The 18,164-nt window shown below is 62.8% G+C and overlaps 1 protein-coding gene and 1 long non-coding RNA gene across 3 annotated transcripts in view; both read left to right on the forward strand.

The window, feature by feature from the left end:
• Nucleotides 1-18,129, forward strand: part of LOC123818204 — a 41,935-nt gene extending 23,806 nt beyond the window's left edge. For both annotated transcript variants that reach the window (XM_045838176.1, XM_045838177.1), the window contains 4 exons: nucleotides 14,085-14,426; nucleotides 16,023-16,304; nucleotides 17,507-17,710; nucleotides 17,921-18,129. In XM_045838176.1, the coding sequence (XP_045694132.1) occupies nucleotides 14,085-14,426; nucleotides 16,023-16,304; nucleotides 17,507-17,710; nucleotides 17,921-17,940 (848 nt within the window). In that variant the 3' untranslated portion in view covers nucleotides 17,941-18,129. The remainder of the gene's footprint in view (nucleotides 1-14,084; nucleotides 14,427-16,022; nucleotides 16,305-17,506; nucleotides 17,711-17,920) is intronic.
• LOC123818207 lies at nucleotides 9,714-13,796 on the forward strand. Its single transcript, XR_006785594.1, has 4 exons — nucleotides 9,714-10,141; nucleotides 10,754-10,878; nucleotides 11,699-11,850; nucleotides 13,736-13,796. It is a non-coding gene; the product is annotated as an uncharacterized LOC123818207 (long non-coding RNA).
• Nucleotides 18,130-18,164: the final 35 nt, after the last annotated feature.

Here is an 18,164-nt window from a genome sequence, read left to right on the forward strand (position 1 = left end):
CCAGGTCTGTGCTGTTCCTGCGACAAGGAATTTAATCCGGGCTCACTCTCCTCCCCCGCTCCCCCGCCCCCAGAACACGAGGGGCTCACTCTCTGAGGGGGCCGACTCAAGAAGGCTCTGCACTCAGAGAACTTGGCACCAGGGGACTGTGTGAGACTTTAAATGCTGCATCAAGAAGTCCCCGGCTCCCCTCCTCCAGTCCCCTCCAACACGGGAAGGAACCCGGTCGTTCCCAGCGGGACCTCCGCACACTCGGGCAGGTGTGCCCACAGGTCAGAGTTGTTCCGGAGCAGCGAGGGGCCGACTCCTGCCGGCCAGCAGGCCGCACCAGCAGGCCCACCGACAGCAGGGGCGGGCGCGGTGGGGGGCGGAGGGAGCCCTCCCTGTGCCCTGCTGGAGGGGGCGCAGACGGCCCCACCCCCATGGGAACAGTGTGGGGGTCCTCAGGGAGCTGACGGGGAATCTGCCTCTGACCCAGCCACCCCTGCGGGGATCACACCTTAGGAACCCTGAAACCCTAATCCAAAGCGCCCTGCCCCCCACGTTCACAGCAGCACAGTTTACAGGGGCCCAGTGCTGGGAGCAGCCCAAGTGCCCACCAGTGAGCACCCTGTCCCACCCCGTCCTGCCCTGGGCCTTGGGGGTCAGGGGGAAACACGTGGACGTCCGGGCCCCAGGGTCCCTCCTGTGCCCCCCTCCCTCCTGCTTCTCCCCCGTCTTTCCTGAGCTGTGGGCGGGGGCCACGGCCTCCGTCTGCAGCGGGCTGTGGGGTCTGTGCCCGCTGCCCCACCCTCCCTCACTGGCACCCCGGGCTGCCCCAGCAGAGGCAGGCCGCCCACTCTGGCCCTGGGGACGGTGGTCCCAGAGGAACGAGAGCAGGAGACGGGCCGGGTAGCAGGATGGGGAGAGGCAGTCCGTGGGAGGAAGGGACCAGGCACTGTGGACCTCGGGGACACCTAGGCCTGTGGCGCCCCAGAGTGTCCCAGCGGGCAGTGCCACTCTGTGCCCTCAGCAGTCTCATGAGACAGATGATCAGACCTCTGCCTCCTGGGCCTGCTTCTTGCTGCTCCCCGATAACTGCAGCCCACCCTCCCCAGAGTCCCCTCCATCCTCATGAACTCTGACCCCTGCCCTGGGCCCTCCAGCCTCAGACAGCCCCTGCTGGTACGGAGTCTGTGCCCAGGAACACGCCCCTCCTTTTCAGAACTCCCCCAAGAAGACGACAGCCGGTGGGTGTGTTCCTTTATTCCAGAGGCCAGAGCACACACCTGTCCCCACACTGTGGGGGACCCAGGACATGGGCACAAAAACCAGAAATTGGGGCATCAGCCCAGACGACACGGTCACAGCTGAGTTCAGGCTCCGTGTGCACCTATGCGTGTGGATGCTCACACACGCGCACACGCACACATACGCACAGGCGCGCACACACACACCTGTGGCACTGGCCATGGAGCGGAGGGCAGACGCCGCGTGCCTAGGTATTGCCGCGGCGTTGATCCAGCAAGTGCGGGGGAGAGCGGGGCCCCGCTGGGCCCAGGGGAAGCGTTCCCAGGCGGGCACAGGGCAGCCGAGCTACACCCAGGGCTCCTGCCGCAGGTTGGCCCGGGGCCCAGCTGCCTCAGTCCCAGACGACGCCCCTACGGGCTCCAGGTCCTGGGATCTTCTGAACCAGTCCCACAGGCAGGCGCAGGTCCCGGGAGCAGCGACGGGCACAGCGTCTTCACCCCTGCACCTGCGGGCCACCCACAGGTGACCAGCTCTCCACGGTGCTGGGGAGCACCGGGCCTCAGGCTCCACTCCGAGTACCAGTAGTCTGTAATTATTTTTAATGATTTTATTTATTTCCTTTTTTAGAGCAAGGGGAAAGGAGGGGGAGAGAGGGGAAGGGAGGAAGAGGGACAGGGAGAGAAACTGCAGTGTTTGAGAGATACGTGGTTGTCTCTCATGCAGCTCCAACTGGGGACCTGGCCTGTGTCCTGACTGAGAACCGAACCGGCGACTCCCAGGCCAGCGCTCAGTCCACTGCGCCACACCAGCCAGGGCCGGGGCTGCACACAGACAGGCTTCGGTCCCCTGTGGGGCCCGGAGGGTCTGCCTCCCGGGTCCCATGCGATGAGCCGCAGCACACTGAGCTCTCAGGGGCCTGAAAACACAAGCAGGGGTCCTCAGGGGGCTCAGCGCAGGGGCCGCCCCTAAGGACAGGGGCCCAGGACCCCAGGCTCAGGGGGCCAGCTCTGGTCTCAGCTCTGCCCTCTCTGCTGGCTCCCTGGCCTAGGTCCAGGCCCCCGAGAGGACTGTGGGGGGCCTCAGTTTCCCCACTGTGAACAGAACCCCACCAGGTCTGAGACTCCCCCAGCTCTGAGCCCTGGGCTCCTGTTTGGTCGACAGTCGGGCAGAGAGGGGCCCCTGGAGGGGGTGCGGCCTCCTCCCCAGGTGGGGCTGGCCGGCCCTGGACAGGAGGCCGGGTCAGGGCCTGAGCAGTTCTCGGGGAGGACCACAGCTGCCCCCGCCCCAGGAGGCACTCACCAGGCTTTCTCCTCGGTCCCGGGGTCCTGTGGGCACAGACAGAGGAGTGTGGTCTCGGGAGGCTGCCAGGAGGGTCCTCTCTGTGACAGGATGGCTTGGGAGGTGACAGACCCCTCCCCAGGCCAAGGACCCCACCAGGGAATCTGCAGGAGGGGGCCGGGTGTCCTCCATCCTCCTCCCCGGTTTTCCAGTTCCACAACTTCTGGAACCTTCCAACAATACTATGTCTCTCTGCACCCAGAAATCCCAGCACCCTCTAGCACAGCAGCCCCCCGAATCTTCCCCATGGCCCTGCCAGACACCCCTGTGCCAGGCCAGGGGGACCTTGGAGACGGAGCTGACAGTGATTAATGACGCCTTAGGGCCCCAAATCTACCAGGCCCGTCCCTCAGCCCCAGAGGCCGGGGTGCAGCAGGGATGGCACCGAGATGGCTTCCAGGCTGTTCTCCCTTCTGGTCACCCTGTGGGGGGCTGAGCCCCAGCGGGGAGAACCCGGAGGACCTGGCAGGGGCCCGGCCCTGTCCTCCCGCAGCGCCCGGACCGCCCCCAGCCCGGGCTGTCACTCACTCTCCTCCGGGGGCTCCAACTCGGAGCGTGCGCTGCTGGAGGGCCTGCTGCACTCGGGCTGGAATCTCCCGACTTTTGGCTTCTTCGTGCAGGCAGTGACCATGGTGATGCCCAGAAGAACCGCGGACAAGATCATAAAGCTCCCGACCAACCAGAGCCGGTGTCTGCCCTCTGACAGCGGGAGAAACAGAAAGTGTGTCCCTCAGGTCAAAGCCGACCTGGTTTCCAGCAGCCGCGGGACAGAGTCCCCACAGACCAACCTCAGTTGCGCTGGTGAAGGACGTGAAAGCCCTCTTTCGGGGCACTTGCACCCCATGTCCACCTGTGCCCACAGACACACGCACACGCACCCACTGGAACCCGTCGCCACAGGAAGGAGTACCCCTGCCATCGTAGGACTGTGGACACACCGGGGACGGGGGCTACGTGAGACTAGTCTCACAGAGACACCCCCCAGGCGGCCCCATGTCTCGTGGGCCCCAAACACCACCCAATGTTGCGAGACGTCCCCTCTGCCCTCCAGGGGTTCTGTCGTCTTCAGACCGTGCAGGTGGGTCTTTGGGTCGTTGTGAGTTAGTTTCTGCGTCTGCTGTGACGTGAGGGCCCAACTCCTCCCGGGCCGGGGGACGTCCAGGGTCCCCAACACTACTGACTGAAAAGCTGTCCTTGTCATAGAGCAGTCAGGGCTCAGGGTCTGTTTGTTTAAAAGTGTCCCCGAGTCCCTGAGCAGGAGAGTGACACCACCACACCTGTCTGTCTGCACCTACGTCTGTGTGTCCCTCGGCCACACAGAGAGGTGATGCCCTGGCAGGTCCCACTGAGACTCAGGGACTGGGGACACCAGCCTGAATGAGAGAGCCGGGCACACAGGCCACATGTCACTGGATTCTGTGTCTGTGACCCGTCCTGAACAGGGGGTCCGTCCCAGAAAGTAACTCGGGGTTGCTGGGGGCCGAGGGGGAGGGGGGCACTGCTGGTGCCAGGGCTGATGGGAGGAGCGGGAACTGCACTGACCCCGTAAGACGGCTCCCCCGGGTCGCGGGATCTGCTCTCCTCAGACAGACCCCTTAACAACAGGACCCCCTCTCACCTGGACCAGGTGGGCTGCACACCGTGTCCGCCGTGGAGTTGCACTGCTGCAGGACCACTGTCCCCTCGGGACACCTGGGGGTGAGGGTGACACAGCTTCACTGTTCCTGCTTCCACGTCTCTCCAGCCCCAGGCACCCGGGTCCACAATGTCACCAACAGAAGGGGTCTCCGTGGGGCGCTCCCCCAGCCCACTTTGGGGAGCACCATGTGCTGTGATCACAGACCCCACGAGGGGCCTGGGGTCACAGGAAGCCCAGCCTCACCCCAAAACCAGCCCTGGTCCCACGAGGAGGACAGGTGACCTATTTCCCCCCATGGACGTCCATGGCCGTGTGTGTGGGCCTGGGAGCTGGAGGGGAGGGTCCGTCCTGCTTTAACAAAGGCTGGGGACGCAGCTGCTCCCTCCTCCCTGTTGCCAGCTGAGGGCGCACGGTCAGTGCAGCGCGTTCTGGCCTCCTGGACAGGTTCGCTCAGGCTCGGGGGAGCGACTGACTCGCTGAGGACCCCGTGTGGGTGCTCCCGGCCCCACCCCCCCGCACTGCACCGCATGGCAGGACGGCACGTGTCCAGGCCTCTCAGTCACTGGCTCTGTTTCCTCCACCCCCAGGTCCTGACCTTCTTTCTGGGGAGCTCGGGGCTTATTCTCGGACCCCAAACTCCAGATTACAAAGGGAAAAACGGTAGAGACCCCTCCCGGTTCGACAGCGTTTAGGAACCAAAATTCCGTCCAGCCTGTCCCTTTGATTTCTTTGGACCCAATGCAACCCAGGAGAGGCCGGACATGCAAGTCCTGGACCCCCAGACACCGTCGTTCCCCTGGGGTGAGGTCTCGGGCACGTGGTCAGCCATCTGGGTGACTGGCTGACCCAGGACTCTGGTCCGATGACCCAGGACTCTGCACACAGACGGCCAGCAGTCGAGAGGACAGAATAAATGTTTCTGAAAGACCCAATGACCTGAAGGCACCTGTTCCCAGGAGGTGACATCAGCACCCTCCAGCAAAGCAAAGGAGGGACCCAGACAGGGGTAGGGGGGGCAGTGGGAGGAGCCCAGGAGGGGGGGAGGGGAGGCCCTGCCTGGGCTGCTGGGCGCAGACTTGAGCTGGGGCCTCAGCTGGGGACCAGGGAGGGACACAAGCGCCAAGACTATGAGAAACACGAGGCTGAGGGGGAGCCTCACAGCCCCGTGACCCTGCCCACGGCACCCACGCCCAGTCACCTACGTGCTACACCTCGTGCAGAATTCCTCGTCGCCAGGGGCTTTGTAGAAACGGCCTGGTCGGCACTGGCACCTCGTGTTGCTGGTGGCAGTGCACTCGGCCACCTCGTCTTGGTCTGCAGTTCAGGAAAGCCTGCGTCAGTCCTGGGGGACCCACCTTGTGCTCGTGCACAGGGGCGCCTGCGTGGGGTTTGGGCTGGAGACCCTATGGCCCGGGACGGAGCTCAGTCCATCACGGCGGGGCCCTGGGCCGGTCTGAGGGCTCATGTAACTCTGCGGGGGACGCCTCTGCCACCTGGTCCCACACCTGTGTCCCCAGGGCCAATGCCCGGATGGGGGCGCTGGTGCAGGAACAGGGTCACACGGACACAGTTTGAACCACAGTCTCAAAATGCCGCCCACAGGGAGTTTCTTTTAAAAAAACCTAGCTTGCCTGACTGTGTCTTCACCAATACCGCGTGTTCACCTTTGTGGTTGAAAAAAAATAAGTGTGTTTTTCCTGTGGGGTTGGCCACTTGTAAAGCATGTGTACGGAATCTGGGCTCACAGGAACACTGAGGTTTCAGGGGTCACATGCAGTGGACCCCGGAGGGGACGTCACCATCGTCTGAGTGAGGGAAGAATCCAGCCTCCGTTGTACCCGAGGCGTCGGGGCAACGGGGCGGGTGGGGACAGTCTCCACTGCGCTCTCTGCAGGGGAACCACAGGGGACATTTTCAAAGGAAAACGGGGTGACGGTCCGTCCGAGTGTGGACTGGTATTGGGGATCACTGCTGGTTCCCCTGGGTGGGTGATGCACCCCTGGTGCGTGCAGGAAGTGTGGGAGGTGGTGAGCTGGGGTGAAACACGGAGACATCTGCAGGTGACTGGGAAATTGTTCTCACCCCCTCGCACACAAAAAAACACACTTATGCACACATGTGCACACAAATGCACTTGTGCGCGCACACACTCTTTCACACTTGCACACACACACACACAGGTGATCAAACAGCACCAACTGTTAAAGGGTCGGCAGCCTCTGTTCTACCCTGTCGCATGCCCACCAGGGTGGAAGGGGGCTGGTGACACGCAGTACATCATCCCTGACTCCCTGAGGGGTGACGCTGACCCTGCTGCCTCTCCGTATGCGTGTGCGTGGGATTTCCCAGTTTCCCACATCGGACTGAGCACCTTCCCGTGTGAACACGATGACAAAATAGACATGGGGCTGAGAATGTGGAACCGGAGTGGCTCTCTGGGTCCTGTCACTTTCCTGCTGTCACACTACGTGGGGACCGACGTGGGAGCTGACGGACGTCTCCAGCCGAGTTTCTGGGGCTGTGACCTCTGCACTGCGGGACCGGGACGTCCCTCCTTCACCCGAAGGCCCCGCTTTCCCCTCACATTTCTCGGCTGCACCGTGACCATCCCTGTGGCCAAGTCCCGAGGCCCGACGTGAAGGTCCGGCCACGGCAGGGTCAGGGGCTGGCAGGTCAAGGTCAGGCAAGGTGCCCGGGGGAGACTCACCCTGGGAGCAGGTGCCACACAGCAGGCAGGACTCCAGGCCGTTGGGCAACGCCGTGAATGTCCCTAGGTCGCACTGGTCGCACTGTCCCCGGGTGTGGGGGCGGCTGCAGGGTTCACGGACATGCTCCCCTGTGCAGGAGGTGGGCGCTGTGGTCAGACCCCTCCAGGCTCGAGGGGCGTCCCTGCTGTGCGGCCTGCCCACCCCGTCCTGGGGGCAGCCCCGCCAGTGGGAACAGGGAAACACTTCTGTCTGCAGTTTCGGATCAAAGTGACCTCTGGACGTCACACCTTCTTGGACATGAGGAAGCACAAACCTGCCCGGATCCCACCTCGGCCTCCTGTCCCTGCCCTGCACCCGCCCCTCTGGCAGCTGTGCTGTGGGCTGCACCCGGACCCCGGCCCCCAACCAGCAGAAGCTGAGGACCCGGAGGTCACGCCTCTTGTCACCAGGAGCAGGTCCCAGAGCTCTGCCTCCCAGCCAGGGCCCAGGCTCAGCCTCTGGGAGGAGCTCCGCCCGGTTCCCACCCACAGGGGACAGGTGTGCCCTTCAGGACCCAGGAGCACCTCACCGGGCCAGCAGGTTCCTGCCACCCTCGCTGAGGGCAGACGGGGCTTCCTTCTACAAGGTGTCCCCTGGGGCCACGTCCCACCTCATGGGTGCTGCTAACCCGCCTCCCCCCCTCACTGTCAGGAGAGGGCCCCTCCCCATGCCCTGACACACGTGGACTCTGTGGTCCCACCAGGCAGACCCGTCCCAGACTCCCCCGCGGGGCAGAGCAGGCAGCAGTGGCCTGGGGACCAGCACTTGTGGGGCCCGCTGCTGTCGGTGGGGCTGGGGCTCGCCGGGCTCCGCTGGAAAGTCTGGTCGGTGCGGGCGGTCCCGGTCAGCTGGAACAATGGGAGAGGTTCCCGGACTGCCCACCCATCCTGTATCCCATGCAGCGGAGGGGGGTTCCCTCAGCTCCGGCCACGGCTCAGCTCAGTGAATCCCTGAGTCCCCTGCAAGAGGCAAGAGCTGCACGCCCCCTTCCCGCCCTGCTCAGGTCAGGTCTCCTTCCCAGACCCTCTCCCTGCAGAGCTGGGGCCCCTCCCCGCACACGCCCCGGCCCTCGGAGGATCCACCCCTGGGCCCCCGCCCGGACGTCGGAGGCCGTGAGCTCACTGGCCCCACACGTGGGGTCAGGAAAGGGGCCCCCTCCCCCTCCCGTCCCCTGGGCTGGGACGGGTGACAATGCCCAGGTTTCAGGAGCGAGAGGAGGTAGTGACAGTGACACCAACCCCAGCAAGGACACATCTGGGGGCCGAGGGCTCCTGCATGTACAGAAGCCTCCTGACCTCCCCTCCCGCTTCCGCCTGCACGTCTCACTCACCGTCTCCTCTCAAATCCCCTGTTAGTTTCTTTCCCCTATTCACACCCTGAGCTTCTCCGCACACCGCGGTTTGCCAGGGGGAGGGCGAGTGGGGAGGGGGAGGGGGGCGACCTCCCTCCGCTGCCCCACCCACCGCTGCCCCTCCCCCGGTGCGATCCCGCCTGGACCCCGGCCGAGGTGCAGTAAACAGGGTGAGATGCAGGGGGCGCTCTGACCCCGGGGCCACCCAGCCAGGGCCAGCGGTTCCCGGTAAACCGTGCGGTTCGCCGGGGATCAGTTATTCCCCCTGAAGCTGTAACACCCCCCCCCCACCGCCCGCAACCTGCAAAGGCTTCGTTACCAGGGTCCGTCCCCGCGTGGCTGGCGGGGCCACCGGGAGCATCGCGTCCACGCTCAGGACCAGCGGCCTGGCCGTGCGCCCCGCTCCCCGCTCTGCCCAGCCGGGCGGCCCCGGGGGAGCCTCCGCGCGGAGGGAGCCCCGGCCCGGGTGGCGCGGGGACCGCGGAGGGGACGCCGCTGCGCTCGGCGAGCTGCGGCAGGGTGGCGGCCTCCGCCGCTGGGACCCCGGGGCCCGGCGCCAACGGCACGGCTCCCCCCTCCCCGCTCCAGACCCCCGGGGTCCGAGCCCTCCTGGGGTCCCCGCCGCTGTCGGGGGTCGCCCTCCACCGCCCCGCCGACCCACCTGCGCCCCGAGCAGCAGCAGCAGCGGCGGCGGCGGCGGCGGCCCCGGGAGAGCGGACGTCCGCCGCATGGGGCCCGGCCGGAGGGGCGGCCGCAGCTGCCAGCGCAGTGCGAGTGCTCCCCAGGGCTGGGGCGGGCTGTGAGCAAGTTGGACACAGGGTGACCCACCGCCGCCACGACCGTCCCGCACGGAGTGTCCCTGCAGGTTTCCCCCGCTCCCGGCCGCGGACCGCCAGGCCTCAGGGCGCTTCGGGGCAGGTTGCAGGGAGGCTGATGAGAACTTTTCATACGGGCTGAGGGGCAGTCTTCACAGAGGCTGCGATGTCGTTTTGAGGGAGATGATGGGGAGTTTTACGGGAACCTGAGGGGCGGTTTTCAGAGAGGCTGAGGGGCCGTTTTAGAGAAGCTCACGGGCAGTTCTCACAGAGGCTGAGGTATAGTTTTAAGGGGGGCTGAGCGGACGTTTTCAAAGATGCACAGGTGCCGTTTGCAGGCAGTTAGGGGGCAGTTTACAGAGAGGCTGTGCGACTGTTTTGGAGAGGCTGAGGGGCAGTTTTCCCAGAAGCTGAGGTGTGGTTTTCAGGGAGGCTGAGGGGCAGTCTTCACGGAGGCCGAGGTGTAGTGTGCAGACAGGGCGGCGGCAGTTCACAGAGAGGCCGCGGGGCCCCGGAGGAGAGTGAGTGACAGCCCGGGCTGGGGGCGGGGTCCGGGCGCTGCGGGAGGACGGGGCGGGGCCTCTGCGGGGTCATCCCGGTTCTCCCCGCTGCGGCCCCTCCCCCACCCCGAGCCGCCCGAAGGGGAACAGCCCGGCAGCCCTCCCGGTGCTTCTCTGCTCAGCCCCAGGCCCCGGGGCTCGGGGACGATCGGCCCCTCGGCCGTCTGAACCGTGAGGCTGTTTCAGCACGTCCTTCCCCCCGCGTGGCTCCAGGGGACCCACAGGGAGCCGGCGCGCTCGAGAGAGCAGCCCCCGCAGAAGAAATGCGGCGGTGGCGTCGTCCACTGGGGGCGCAGTCGCCCTGAAGCCGCCCTGGCGGGTAGCCACTCCGCCACCGACCGCCGTTCCCGCCGCCGTTTCTCGGGCCCGGCGGACCCGGCGGACCCGGCGGACTGCCGCGCAAGTGAAACTACGACCCCGACCCCCGCGTCTACGGCTGCCCCGGAGCGGCGCTCGCTCAGGTCTCTGCGCTCCCCTCCCCGGACGTTGCCGCTGCTCCTCGTCCGGGCGGGCGCGGTGCGGGTGGCAGCGGGGCGCTGGGGCAGGGCAGACCCGGACAGCGGGGCGGGTGTCGCCGGTGGACCACAAGGGGGGCGACGTGCGAGCTCTGAGCCGGGCTGGGGCCAGGGTGGGGCCCAAAACCAAATCCACCCCTTCCAGGATGGGTGGACATTTAAGAAGCCAGTCTTTTATTTACTAAAAATCAACTCCGGCGGGACGGGGCGCACTCCCATTTATGAACGACCTGGCCTCCCCTGACTCCTGACCCGGAATCTGCAGCGTGGACCTGGGGGGAGGGGTGGGCGCAGGCTCCGGCGTGCACACTCAGCACCGCCCTTCCCGGAGCTGCAGCAGGTCGGGAAGAGCCAAGGGTGAGTCAGGTCCGCAGCCCCTGGGACACATGGAGCTGAGAATCAGTCTAGAGGGTTCCAAGCAGACAGGACCTGAGCGTTGCTGCTGTGCTGGGGACAGGCGGCCATGTGCTGTGGCACCTCCTCAGGCAGAGGCCTCAGGGACCAGGTTGTGTCTGTGCCCTGGGCCCCACCATCCCCTCTGTGCGCTCCCCTTCACAGGCTCCCATGTCAGCAGAGACTAAGACCTGGACCGTGTCACCGAGTGCAGCCCTTGCAAACTGGCTGCTTTACCACCCACCGCAACCGGGAGACTGTGTGCCTGCCGGGTGCCGAGTGCTGGGAGGGTGAGTGGGCTCAGTGAGGCATGGGGGCCCCTTGGTTCCTACCCTGGAACCCTGCAACCACCTTCCTCCCAGGAATCACCCCAAGGTCAGGTGTCACACGTGAACAGGATGAAGGGGCGAGCAGGACACGTGTCTGCCAAAATGACACGAAATCTGTGGTGAAAGGGTCCCCCTGAGGTCCCTGGGATTCAGAGCCGCTGTCGAGAGAGGAACCCACAGAGTTCACCCGTACCTCTATGTGCCCCGCAATCTGCAAAGGCTGGGGTTCTGCCAACTTCCCACCCCGCACTCCTGCCACTGGGGCAGTGACCCTTCGCCCACAGTCGCCTGCACTGGGTGGGGGAGGGACTTAAATCCGAGCAGGGGTCAGGCCAGGTAGAAAGGCCGCAGCCTCCCCCCTGACGTGCCTGCCTCACTGACGAATAAACCACAAGGGATTTGAAATAAATATATTTCACAATTGCTTGTTGTCCTTCTGAGGAGAAGGTCATTGGCGTTTCAACAAGGACAGCCTGAGTCTGGGCTTGGCTTTGGGCAGCGAGGACGGGGTGACAGTGTTGCTCTTGCCGACCCTGAGCTAAGTGTGTGTCCCCTGTCATGTGTCCCCTCTTCGTCTCCTTTCTCGGTTCCTCCAGCCTTCGGGGCGCAGGCTGTCCGCTCTCTGGTTGACCTTGTTCCCGGGTGGTTTCTGCTTTCGGACGCAATCTCAGGAGGGGCTGACGACACCTCCCTCTGGTTACCCGTCACTGCTGGACAGAAGTGCACCCGTGTCCATGTTGTGTCCTGTGACCTCACTGCCTTCATTTCCACGTTCTCACAGGATTTTGTGGGTCCTCAAACGGTCCTACGTACCGCGTCCTGCCATCTGCGGGCAGTGCAAAGGCTCCTCCTCCCTCGGATTTGCTTGCTGTTTGTCTCTGTCTCCCGTGACCGCTGTTGTTCGGACCCCCAGTGCTCTGGGGCAGGGAGGTGGTGAGTGTGGGCGTCTGTCTTCCTCCTGATCGGAGAGAGGGAGCTTTCGGCTTCTCACCGTTGCGTGTTGTGTCACGGTGTGTCTAGGAATTACGGTTTTTTATAAGATTTTATTTATTTTTAGAGAGAGGGGAAGGGAGGAAGAAAGAGAGGGAAAGAGACATCAGTATGTGGTTGCCTCTTACACTCCCCCAAGTGAGGACCTGGCCCTCAACCCAGGCATGTATCAAGAATCGAACCGACCAAGAATTGATCTGACCAAGAATCGAACCGACAACACTTTGGTCCCAGACCCCACTCAATCCACTGAGCCACACCAGCCAGAGAGGAATTATGTTTTTAATAACATGTTCTTATAAATAATTATGACAAAATTGGATGCAACTTATACACTGTGCTCTTGTAGATTTTACTATAATGAACAGAATTAACTGTGAATTTTTGTATTAATGCCAGTTTCACTTTAAAAGCAATTCCTGCCAGTGTAATCTTTGGTGCTATGGATAAAACATTTCAGGGTATTTGCTATACAAGGAGTGACCCAACCAGAAATGGAGAAAAAAAATAAACGAGCAATTCCCTTCTGGAGGGCAGGCCCCTTGTAGTCCAGGCTTACCCACTAGGAGAGAAATTTCCAGGAGCCCATCTGCATCAGTGACGGGCTGGCGTTGTTGTGAGAGGCTGCGTTGGGCTTTACTGATTTTTTTTTCACAACTCTTACAGGGCACTGGGCCATTTCACGAGGGGTGATTTACCAGCCCACCTGCCTACCCTGTGCTGAGTGTTCAGCATTTTTTGACCAAAAACCCATGTGCCCACCCTCCCTACTCCCCGATCTCACCCAGAGTGACTGTTTTTCTTTCCCGCATGAAAAAGTCCACAAAGGGAAACATCCCGACGTGTAAGACGTGAAACAAAACGGCAGAAGCACTATGAGGTGTCAGAACCGCCGAGTCCAGAGAGTGTTCAGGGCGGTGGAGGGCCGTCCCCACGGGTGTCCCCCATCCAGGGCGGAGCATGTGAGGGTGACCGCAGGCTGGAGGTGTGAGAATACAAACTCAAATTTTATACGTAAATTCTCTTTTTGGGTCGCCCCTTGTGTACATGTGGCCAAATGCATCCATAGGTGTTCACATTCACATGAAACAGAATGTAATTACCATTCTAATCTATTTAAATTTCATTCCTTTATGCTTTATATTTTACATGGTCTGTGATAGGAATGAAAAACAGTAAATATCCTTCGAAATATGTGGAAATGTGTTCCCCACTATGGAAATTTTTAGTTTAAATCATTGAGATATTTTTATTACTTTTACTTTTTTTTTATTTATTTATTTTTATTTTGAGGACAGTAGTCTTTATTTTCCCTGAATCACTGCCCCCCAACATAGCCATCCCTTAAAACAGTCAGGTACTTTAAAGCACAGGGTGCAACGTTCGTGGGCTTCTGCTCTGGGTGAAAGGGGACCCCCTGGGACTGGCTCAGCAGGAGGGAGGTGAGGGGGCAGGAAACGCTGGCTGCTGTGCGGAGCGCGGCCTGCAGGGGGCAGTGGCGGGAAAAGGGACTCAGAGCAGAGGGGCCTGCCTTCCTCAAGAGGGTGGTCTGGGGGGCGGGCACCTGCCTGGGGAGGGAAGTGTGGGCCAGTGGGAGGCTACTGAGCAGGTTCCCACAGCAGAGCCCGGTGCTCCCTACTGGTGAGGGATAAGGTACCTGCATTACCGGTCCATGTTTCATGGCTGATTTCCACAGTGGGATCCAAGGTGAAGAGACCCCCAGGGGACATTTGCGGAGGAGGCTCTCGGGTCCCCAGTGATGGCGCTGATGCCCGGGTCGGCCCTGGGCAGGCAGCCTCTCCACGTGGAACCCTCCTCCTCCTTCCAGGTGGTCCCTTCTGCCCAGCCCCTGCTGCCCTCTCTCTGTGCACAGCAGGTCAGGATGGGGAGGTGCCTGGTGCCCCGACTGCCTGCCCTCCCTGTGTGCCTCGCCGTGGTCCAGCTGCTCAGCCCCTGCTCAGGTAGGACCGGCTGTGCGTCTGTGTATGTGAATCCTTTCCCTTTGGGCCCAGCCAGAACCCTGGACTCCGCCCACCCCTGCAAGGCCTGTCCACACCGCACCTGTGTGAGGACTGAGTTCCCGTCTAGCTGTCTGTCACCTCACCCTCCCTGCCTGGGTCACCCCCTGGCCCTCTGGGCCTTCTCACTCTGACGGAGCCCCCCCTTCTGATGACCAGCTGAGTTTGCTGTGGTCGGAGCCCCCAAGCCCATCCTGGCCATGGTGGGTGAAGACTCAGACCTGCCCTGTCACCTGTTCCCGAAGATGAGCGCTGAGACCCTGCAGCTCATGTGGGAGCGACCCGGCCACAGGCAGGTAGTGCACACGTACGTACACGGGCAGGAGGACACGCCGGCAGAAGAGTTTGGAGGGAGAACTTCAATTATAAGAGAGGATGTCACTGCGGGGAAGGCCGCTCTCCGGATTCACAATGTCAGGGTCTCAGACAACGGAACCTACCTGTGTTATTTCCAAGACGGAGACTTCTATGCAAAAGCCCAGGTGGAGCTGCAGGTGGCAGGTGAGCCTCAGGCTTGTTCCAGGCTCCTTTCCCTGGGCGGGGGCAGAGGCTGCAGACCTACCCCAGAGCACGTGGGCTGCTCACCAGCATCCACCCCCCACCTCCATCTCTGCTCCCGTGAGGCCTGTGACACACCCAGGTGTCCCCCAGGGTGACTTCCGCCTGCACCCAGGACAGAGTCCCCCATGCGACCCACCAGTCTCAGAGGGGAGTGGAGGTGGGGGATGGGAAGGAGGAGGACACCTCCCCGCAGTGGGTGGAACGTGGGTGTTTGGGTTCAGTGTGATCCAGACCAAGGCCGTGGGGCCCCAGGGGCCCGCTGCTGTGAGTCCAGGGCTCTGACCTGCAGGGACAACTCCTGTGGGACCCACGTCCCCCTCCCAAACCCCCGGGAACACAGCTGCAGTTGCACAGGTTGTGTCCGTCCTCGGTGTAGTGAGGAAGGACGCTCCCCTGGGGACGGGGACACCGGGGTGTCTCAGAGAGGGGGCGTCAGGGAGGACTCGGTGCGGTTCGGGGGGATGTGGAAGCAGCGCTGGGCTCTGGGTGGGACGCAGTCAGGATGGTGCAGGGTGTCACAGGTCACTCACAGCCGGCACAGGGAGGTGGGTCCCTGCACACGGTTCCTGTTTTCTCTGTGCTGTCACCCACCCTTGAGTGGCCTTGACGTGGCCCTGACCCACCCCAGTGACAAAGCGCCTTCTCTGAGGTGCTGCCCCATGAAAGTGCTCGTGTCCTTGCATCAGGGCTGCAGTTCTCATTCCCCGGACACAGCCCTGCCCTGTGGCTTCCAGTGCGTGGGGGCTGCTGGAGCGGGGACCATGCGGCCCCCTGGCCTTGTCCCCGCACGGCTCCTCCTCAGCCTGCTGTCACCTCCTGGAGTCCTCGGCTCCCCCGACAGAGCCCTCCCTGCAGGACTCTGTGTGTTCAGGTCCTCAGAGGGCTGCCTCCCCCTCTTTGTGTTCAGGGGCGTGGGGGCAGGTGGTAGTAACTCCCCTCTTCCTGGCCCCGGGTCCGCTGTCTTCCGTGGGAAAGGTTCCCCTCTGCACAGCCTCACTGTGGACACTTCCGGGGGGAGACCGTGGAGGAGAGCCCAGCAGCCTGGCAGTGAGGGCAGCAAGAGCCTCCCGAGGGGCCGTGCATTCGAGTCACTGCTCGGGCGGCCGCAGAACACCACGTGTCTCCTCCTCACGGGTGGGCAAGACCCCAACAGGACAGGCAGCACGGACAGGGGCAGTGGGGTGTGACCCACTAAGGCTAAGGTGCATCACCTCCATGCTTGCCCAGGGAGGGGTGAGGAGCTCTACAGGGGACCACCCTGTCTGGGGCAGGGGGGAAGGGAGGCTGCGGCAGTCTCTAAGGGGCCTTGGGGGAAGCAGCCTCTGCTCTGGCCCAGAGCCCCCTGGATCCAGCACGAGGGTCCAGCCAGGGTCAGGCAGTGGCCCCATCGGGCATCAGTCTCTGCTGCACAGCACACGCTGGGAGCAGCTCCTGGTGAGTCCCTGCTGGGCTCTTCAGTGTGGGTGCCCCTGCCTGCTGTGGAGACCCCTCTAGTACAGAGGGCTCCCCACGATTCAGCTCACTTCTCCTCCCCAGCGCTGGGCTCTGATCCCCACATTGACATGGAGGGCTACGAGGCTGGAGGGATCCGTCTGGAGTGCACGTCTGCCGGCTGGTACCCGCAGCCCCAGATCCAGTGGAGAGACGCCAGGGGACAGAGCTTGCCCTCGCAGACAGCATCTGCAGCTGCAGACCCCCAGGGCCTTTATGCAGCCTCAGCCTCTGTGATCCTGGAAGGCGGCTCTGGGGAGGGGGTCTCCTGTGTCATCAGAAACCCCCTGCTGGGCCAGGAGAGGTCAGCCAGGCTTTCCATAGCAGGTGAGTGCCCTGCCCCCTGCCCAGGCCTCTGAGGTGCCCCTGGGGGAAGGCTGCTGACGTGGGGCCTCTTGCCGGAAGCGGTTTATGCACAGACACCTTCTGAGCACTTCCTGCCACACACGGAGCCAGGCAGTGGGACGTGGGGGCAGATGGCAAACTTCAGCAAACACACCAGGTGGGGAAATAGGTACACCCCAAATCTCAGTGAAATTGGTAATCTCCTTACAACATAAAGGAACATGGTGGATAAAAGAGCAAAACGGGAATCATCAGTTTCTGGGAAGGTAAAACTCCCAGGAAGATGCCAAATCTGACCGAACAGGGAACTATTTCGCCCTGTGAATTTGGCAGCAGCAGGACAAGCGAGGGGGTGGGCGCCCTCTGGTGGCGGGCTGTGGGGAGACAGCCCCGTAGCCGTCTGTGCTCCCGGTGTTAGACGGTGTTGCTGGGGGTCGGCCCCGTGCTGTGGGGGCGCAGGGCCGTCTGCACCCGAACTGCGCACTGACTGATGCAAAACCCACTTCTGGGGACCACCCCACGGGCCAGCCTGCAGCGGTGGGACGTGACCCCTGTGACCCGGTATTTTTAAACCAGTGATCCCCGGGACAAAGGGCAGAGCCTGGGGGTGCCCACCAGAGGGGACCCTGTGTGCCTTGGGGGTGCCCTGGGGAAGAGACTCGGGCCTGCGGGCTGTGCTGGAGCGGGCAGGTCGCCGAGATACAGGGCGACACCTACGGCATACACAGCAGCTGCGTAGGGGCCTGATTTCACTGTAAACAAGATGAAATAAAATACTTATTTTTGATAACTGAATGAAACCTGCGTGGCACTCACCCTGCGTCAGGCACTGCATAAGCACTAACTGAATGCTCTCACTGATCAGGACGCAGCAACAGACGGTTACGTCATTAGTTCAAGGTCACAGCGCTGGTCGGGCAGGAGACCCGGGACTGGAACCCAGGTCCCCCAGCCCCAGAGTCTGTTCTTCGTCACCTGACTCCGCTGACTGAGGGGGGCTGGTAGTCAGTGGGGAGCTGGGTGCAGAGGGGACGTCAGTGACACTGTCTGTGCATCCTCATGCTCCCTCTCATCCCATGGGGGGGAGACGTTTCAGGAAAACCGTCCTGACTGTGTGGCAGTGAGAGTCTGGGTGCTGTGGGGACAGACAGATCCCTTCAGGGGCTGACGCTACCCCTTCGCAGGTGCCTTCTTCAGGGACACACAGCCTTGGAAGGTGGCCTTCATCGTGACCCTGCTGCTGCTCCTTGCGGGGCTCCTGTTCAGTGTGTGGCACTTGCTGTGGCGACGGCGGAAGAGGATCTGGGCCCTGTTCCAGGAGGTGGGGAGAGCAGAAGCTCAGAAAGACGCAGCGCGGGCAGAGCTGCGTCTGCAGCAAAGCACCCAAGGTGAGGCCCAGCTGCAGGTGGTCGCCACCTCCCTGTCCTGCCCACAGCCATCCCCCCTGGAACCTCCTGTGCCTCCCCTTGATAGGACTTTATTTTCAGTTTATGTCCAGAGTCGCTGCAGGAGGAGCTCAGTACGTCCCCATCCCCGTCCCTGTGCGTCCTGGGGTCCCTGGTCACATGGTCACTGACTCCACACGTTGTTCCCCGCAGGGTGGGCAAGGACCTGGTAGTGACCACGTCAGCTGCCCTGGACCTGCATCTCAGCCTCTGCTCGGTTAGTTCAGCCTCTCTCTTCAGTCCTACGCGCCCTGGGGAAGAAATGGGGACACTGACAGCACATGGCAGTGGTCTCTGCAGTGGGGAAGGGGCTGCGATCTCCCTGCACAAGGGGGTGTTAGAGTCCATACACCGAAGGAACCCCGGGAACCCGATAAATAAACCCTGGTCTGTTGAG

This window comes from Phyllostomus hastatus, unplaced genomic scaffold (assembly GCF_019186645.2).
Source record: "Phyllostomus hastatus isolate PE091 unplaced genomic scaffold, TTU_PhHast_1.1 phas_contig_26, whole genome shotgun sequence".
Lineage (NCBI taxonomy): Eukaryota > Metazoa > Chordata > Mammalia > Chiroptera > Phyllostomidae > Phyllostomus > Phyllostomus hastatus.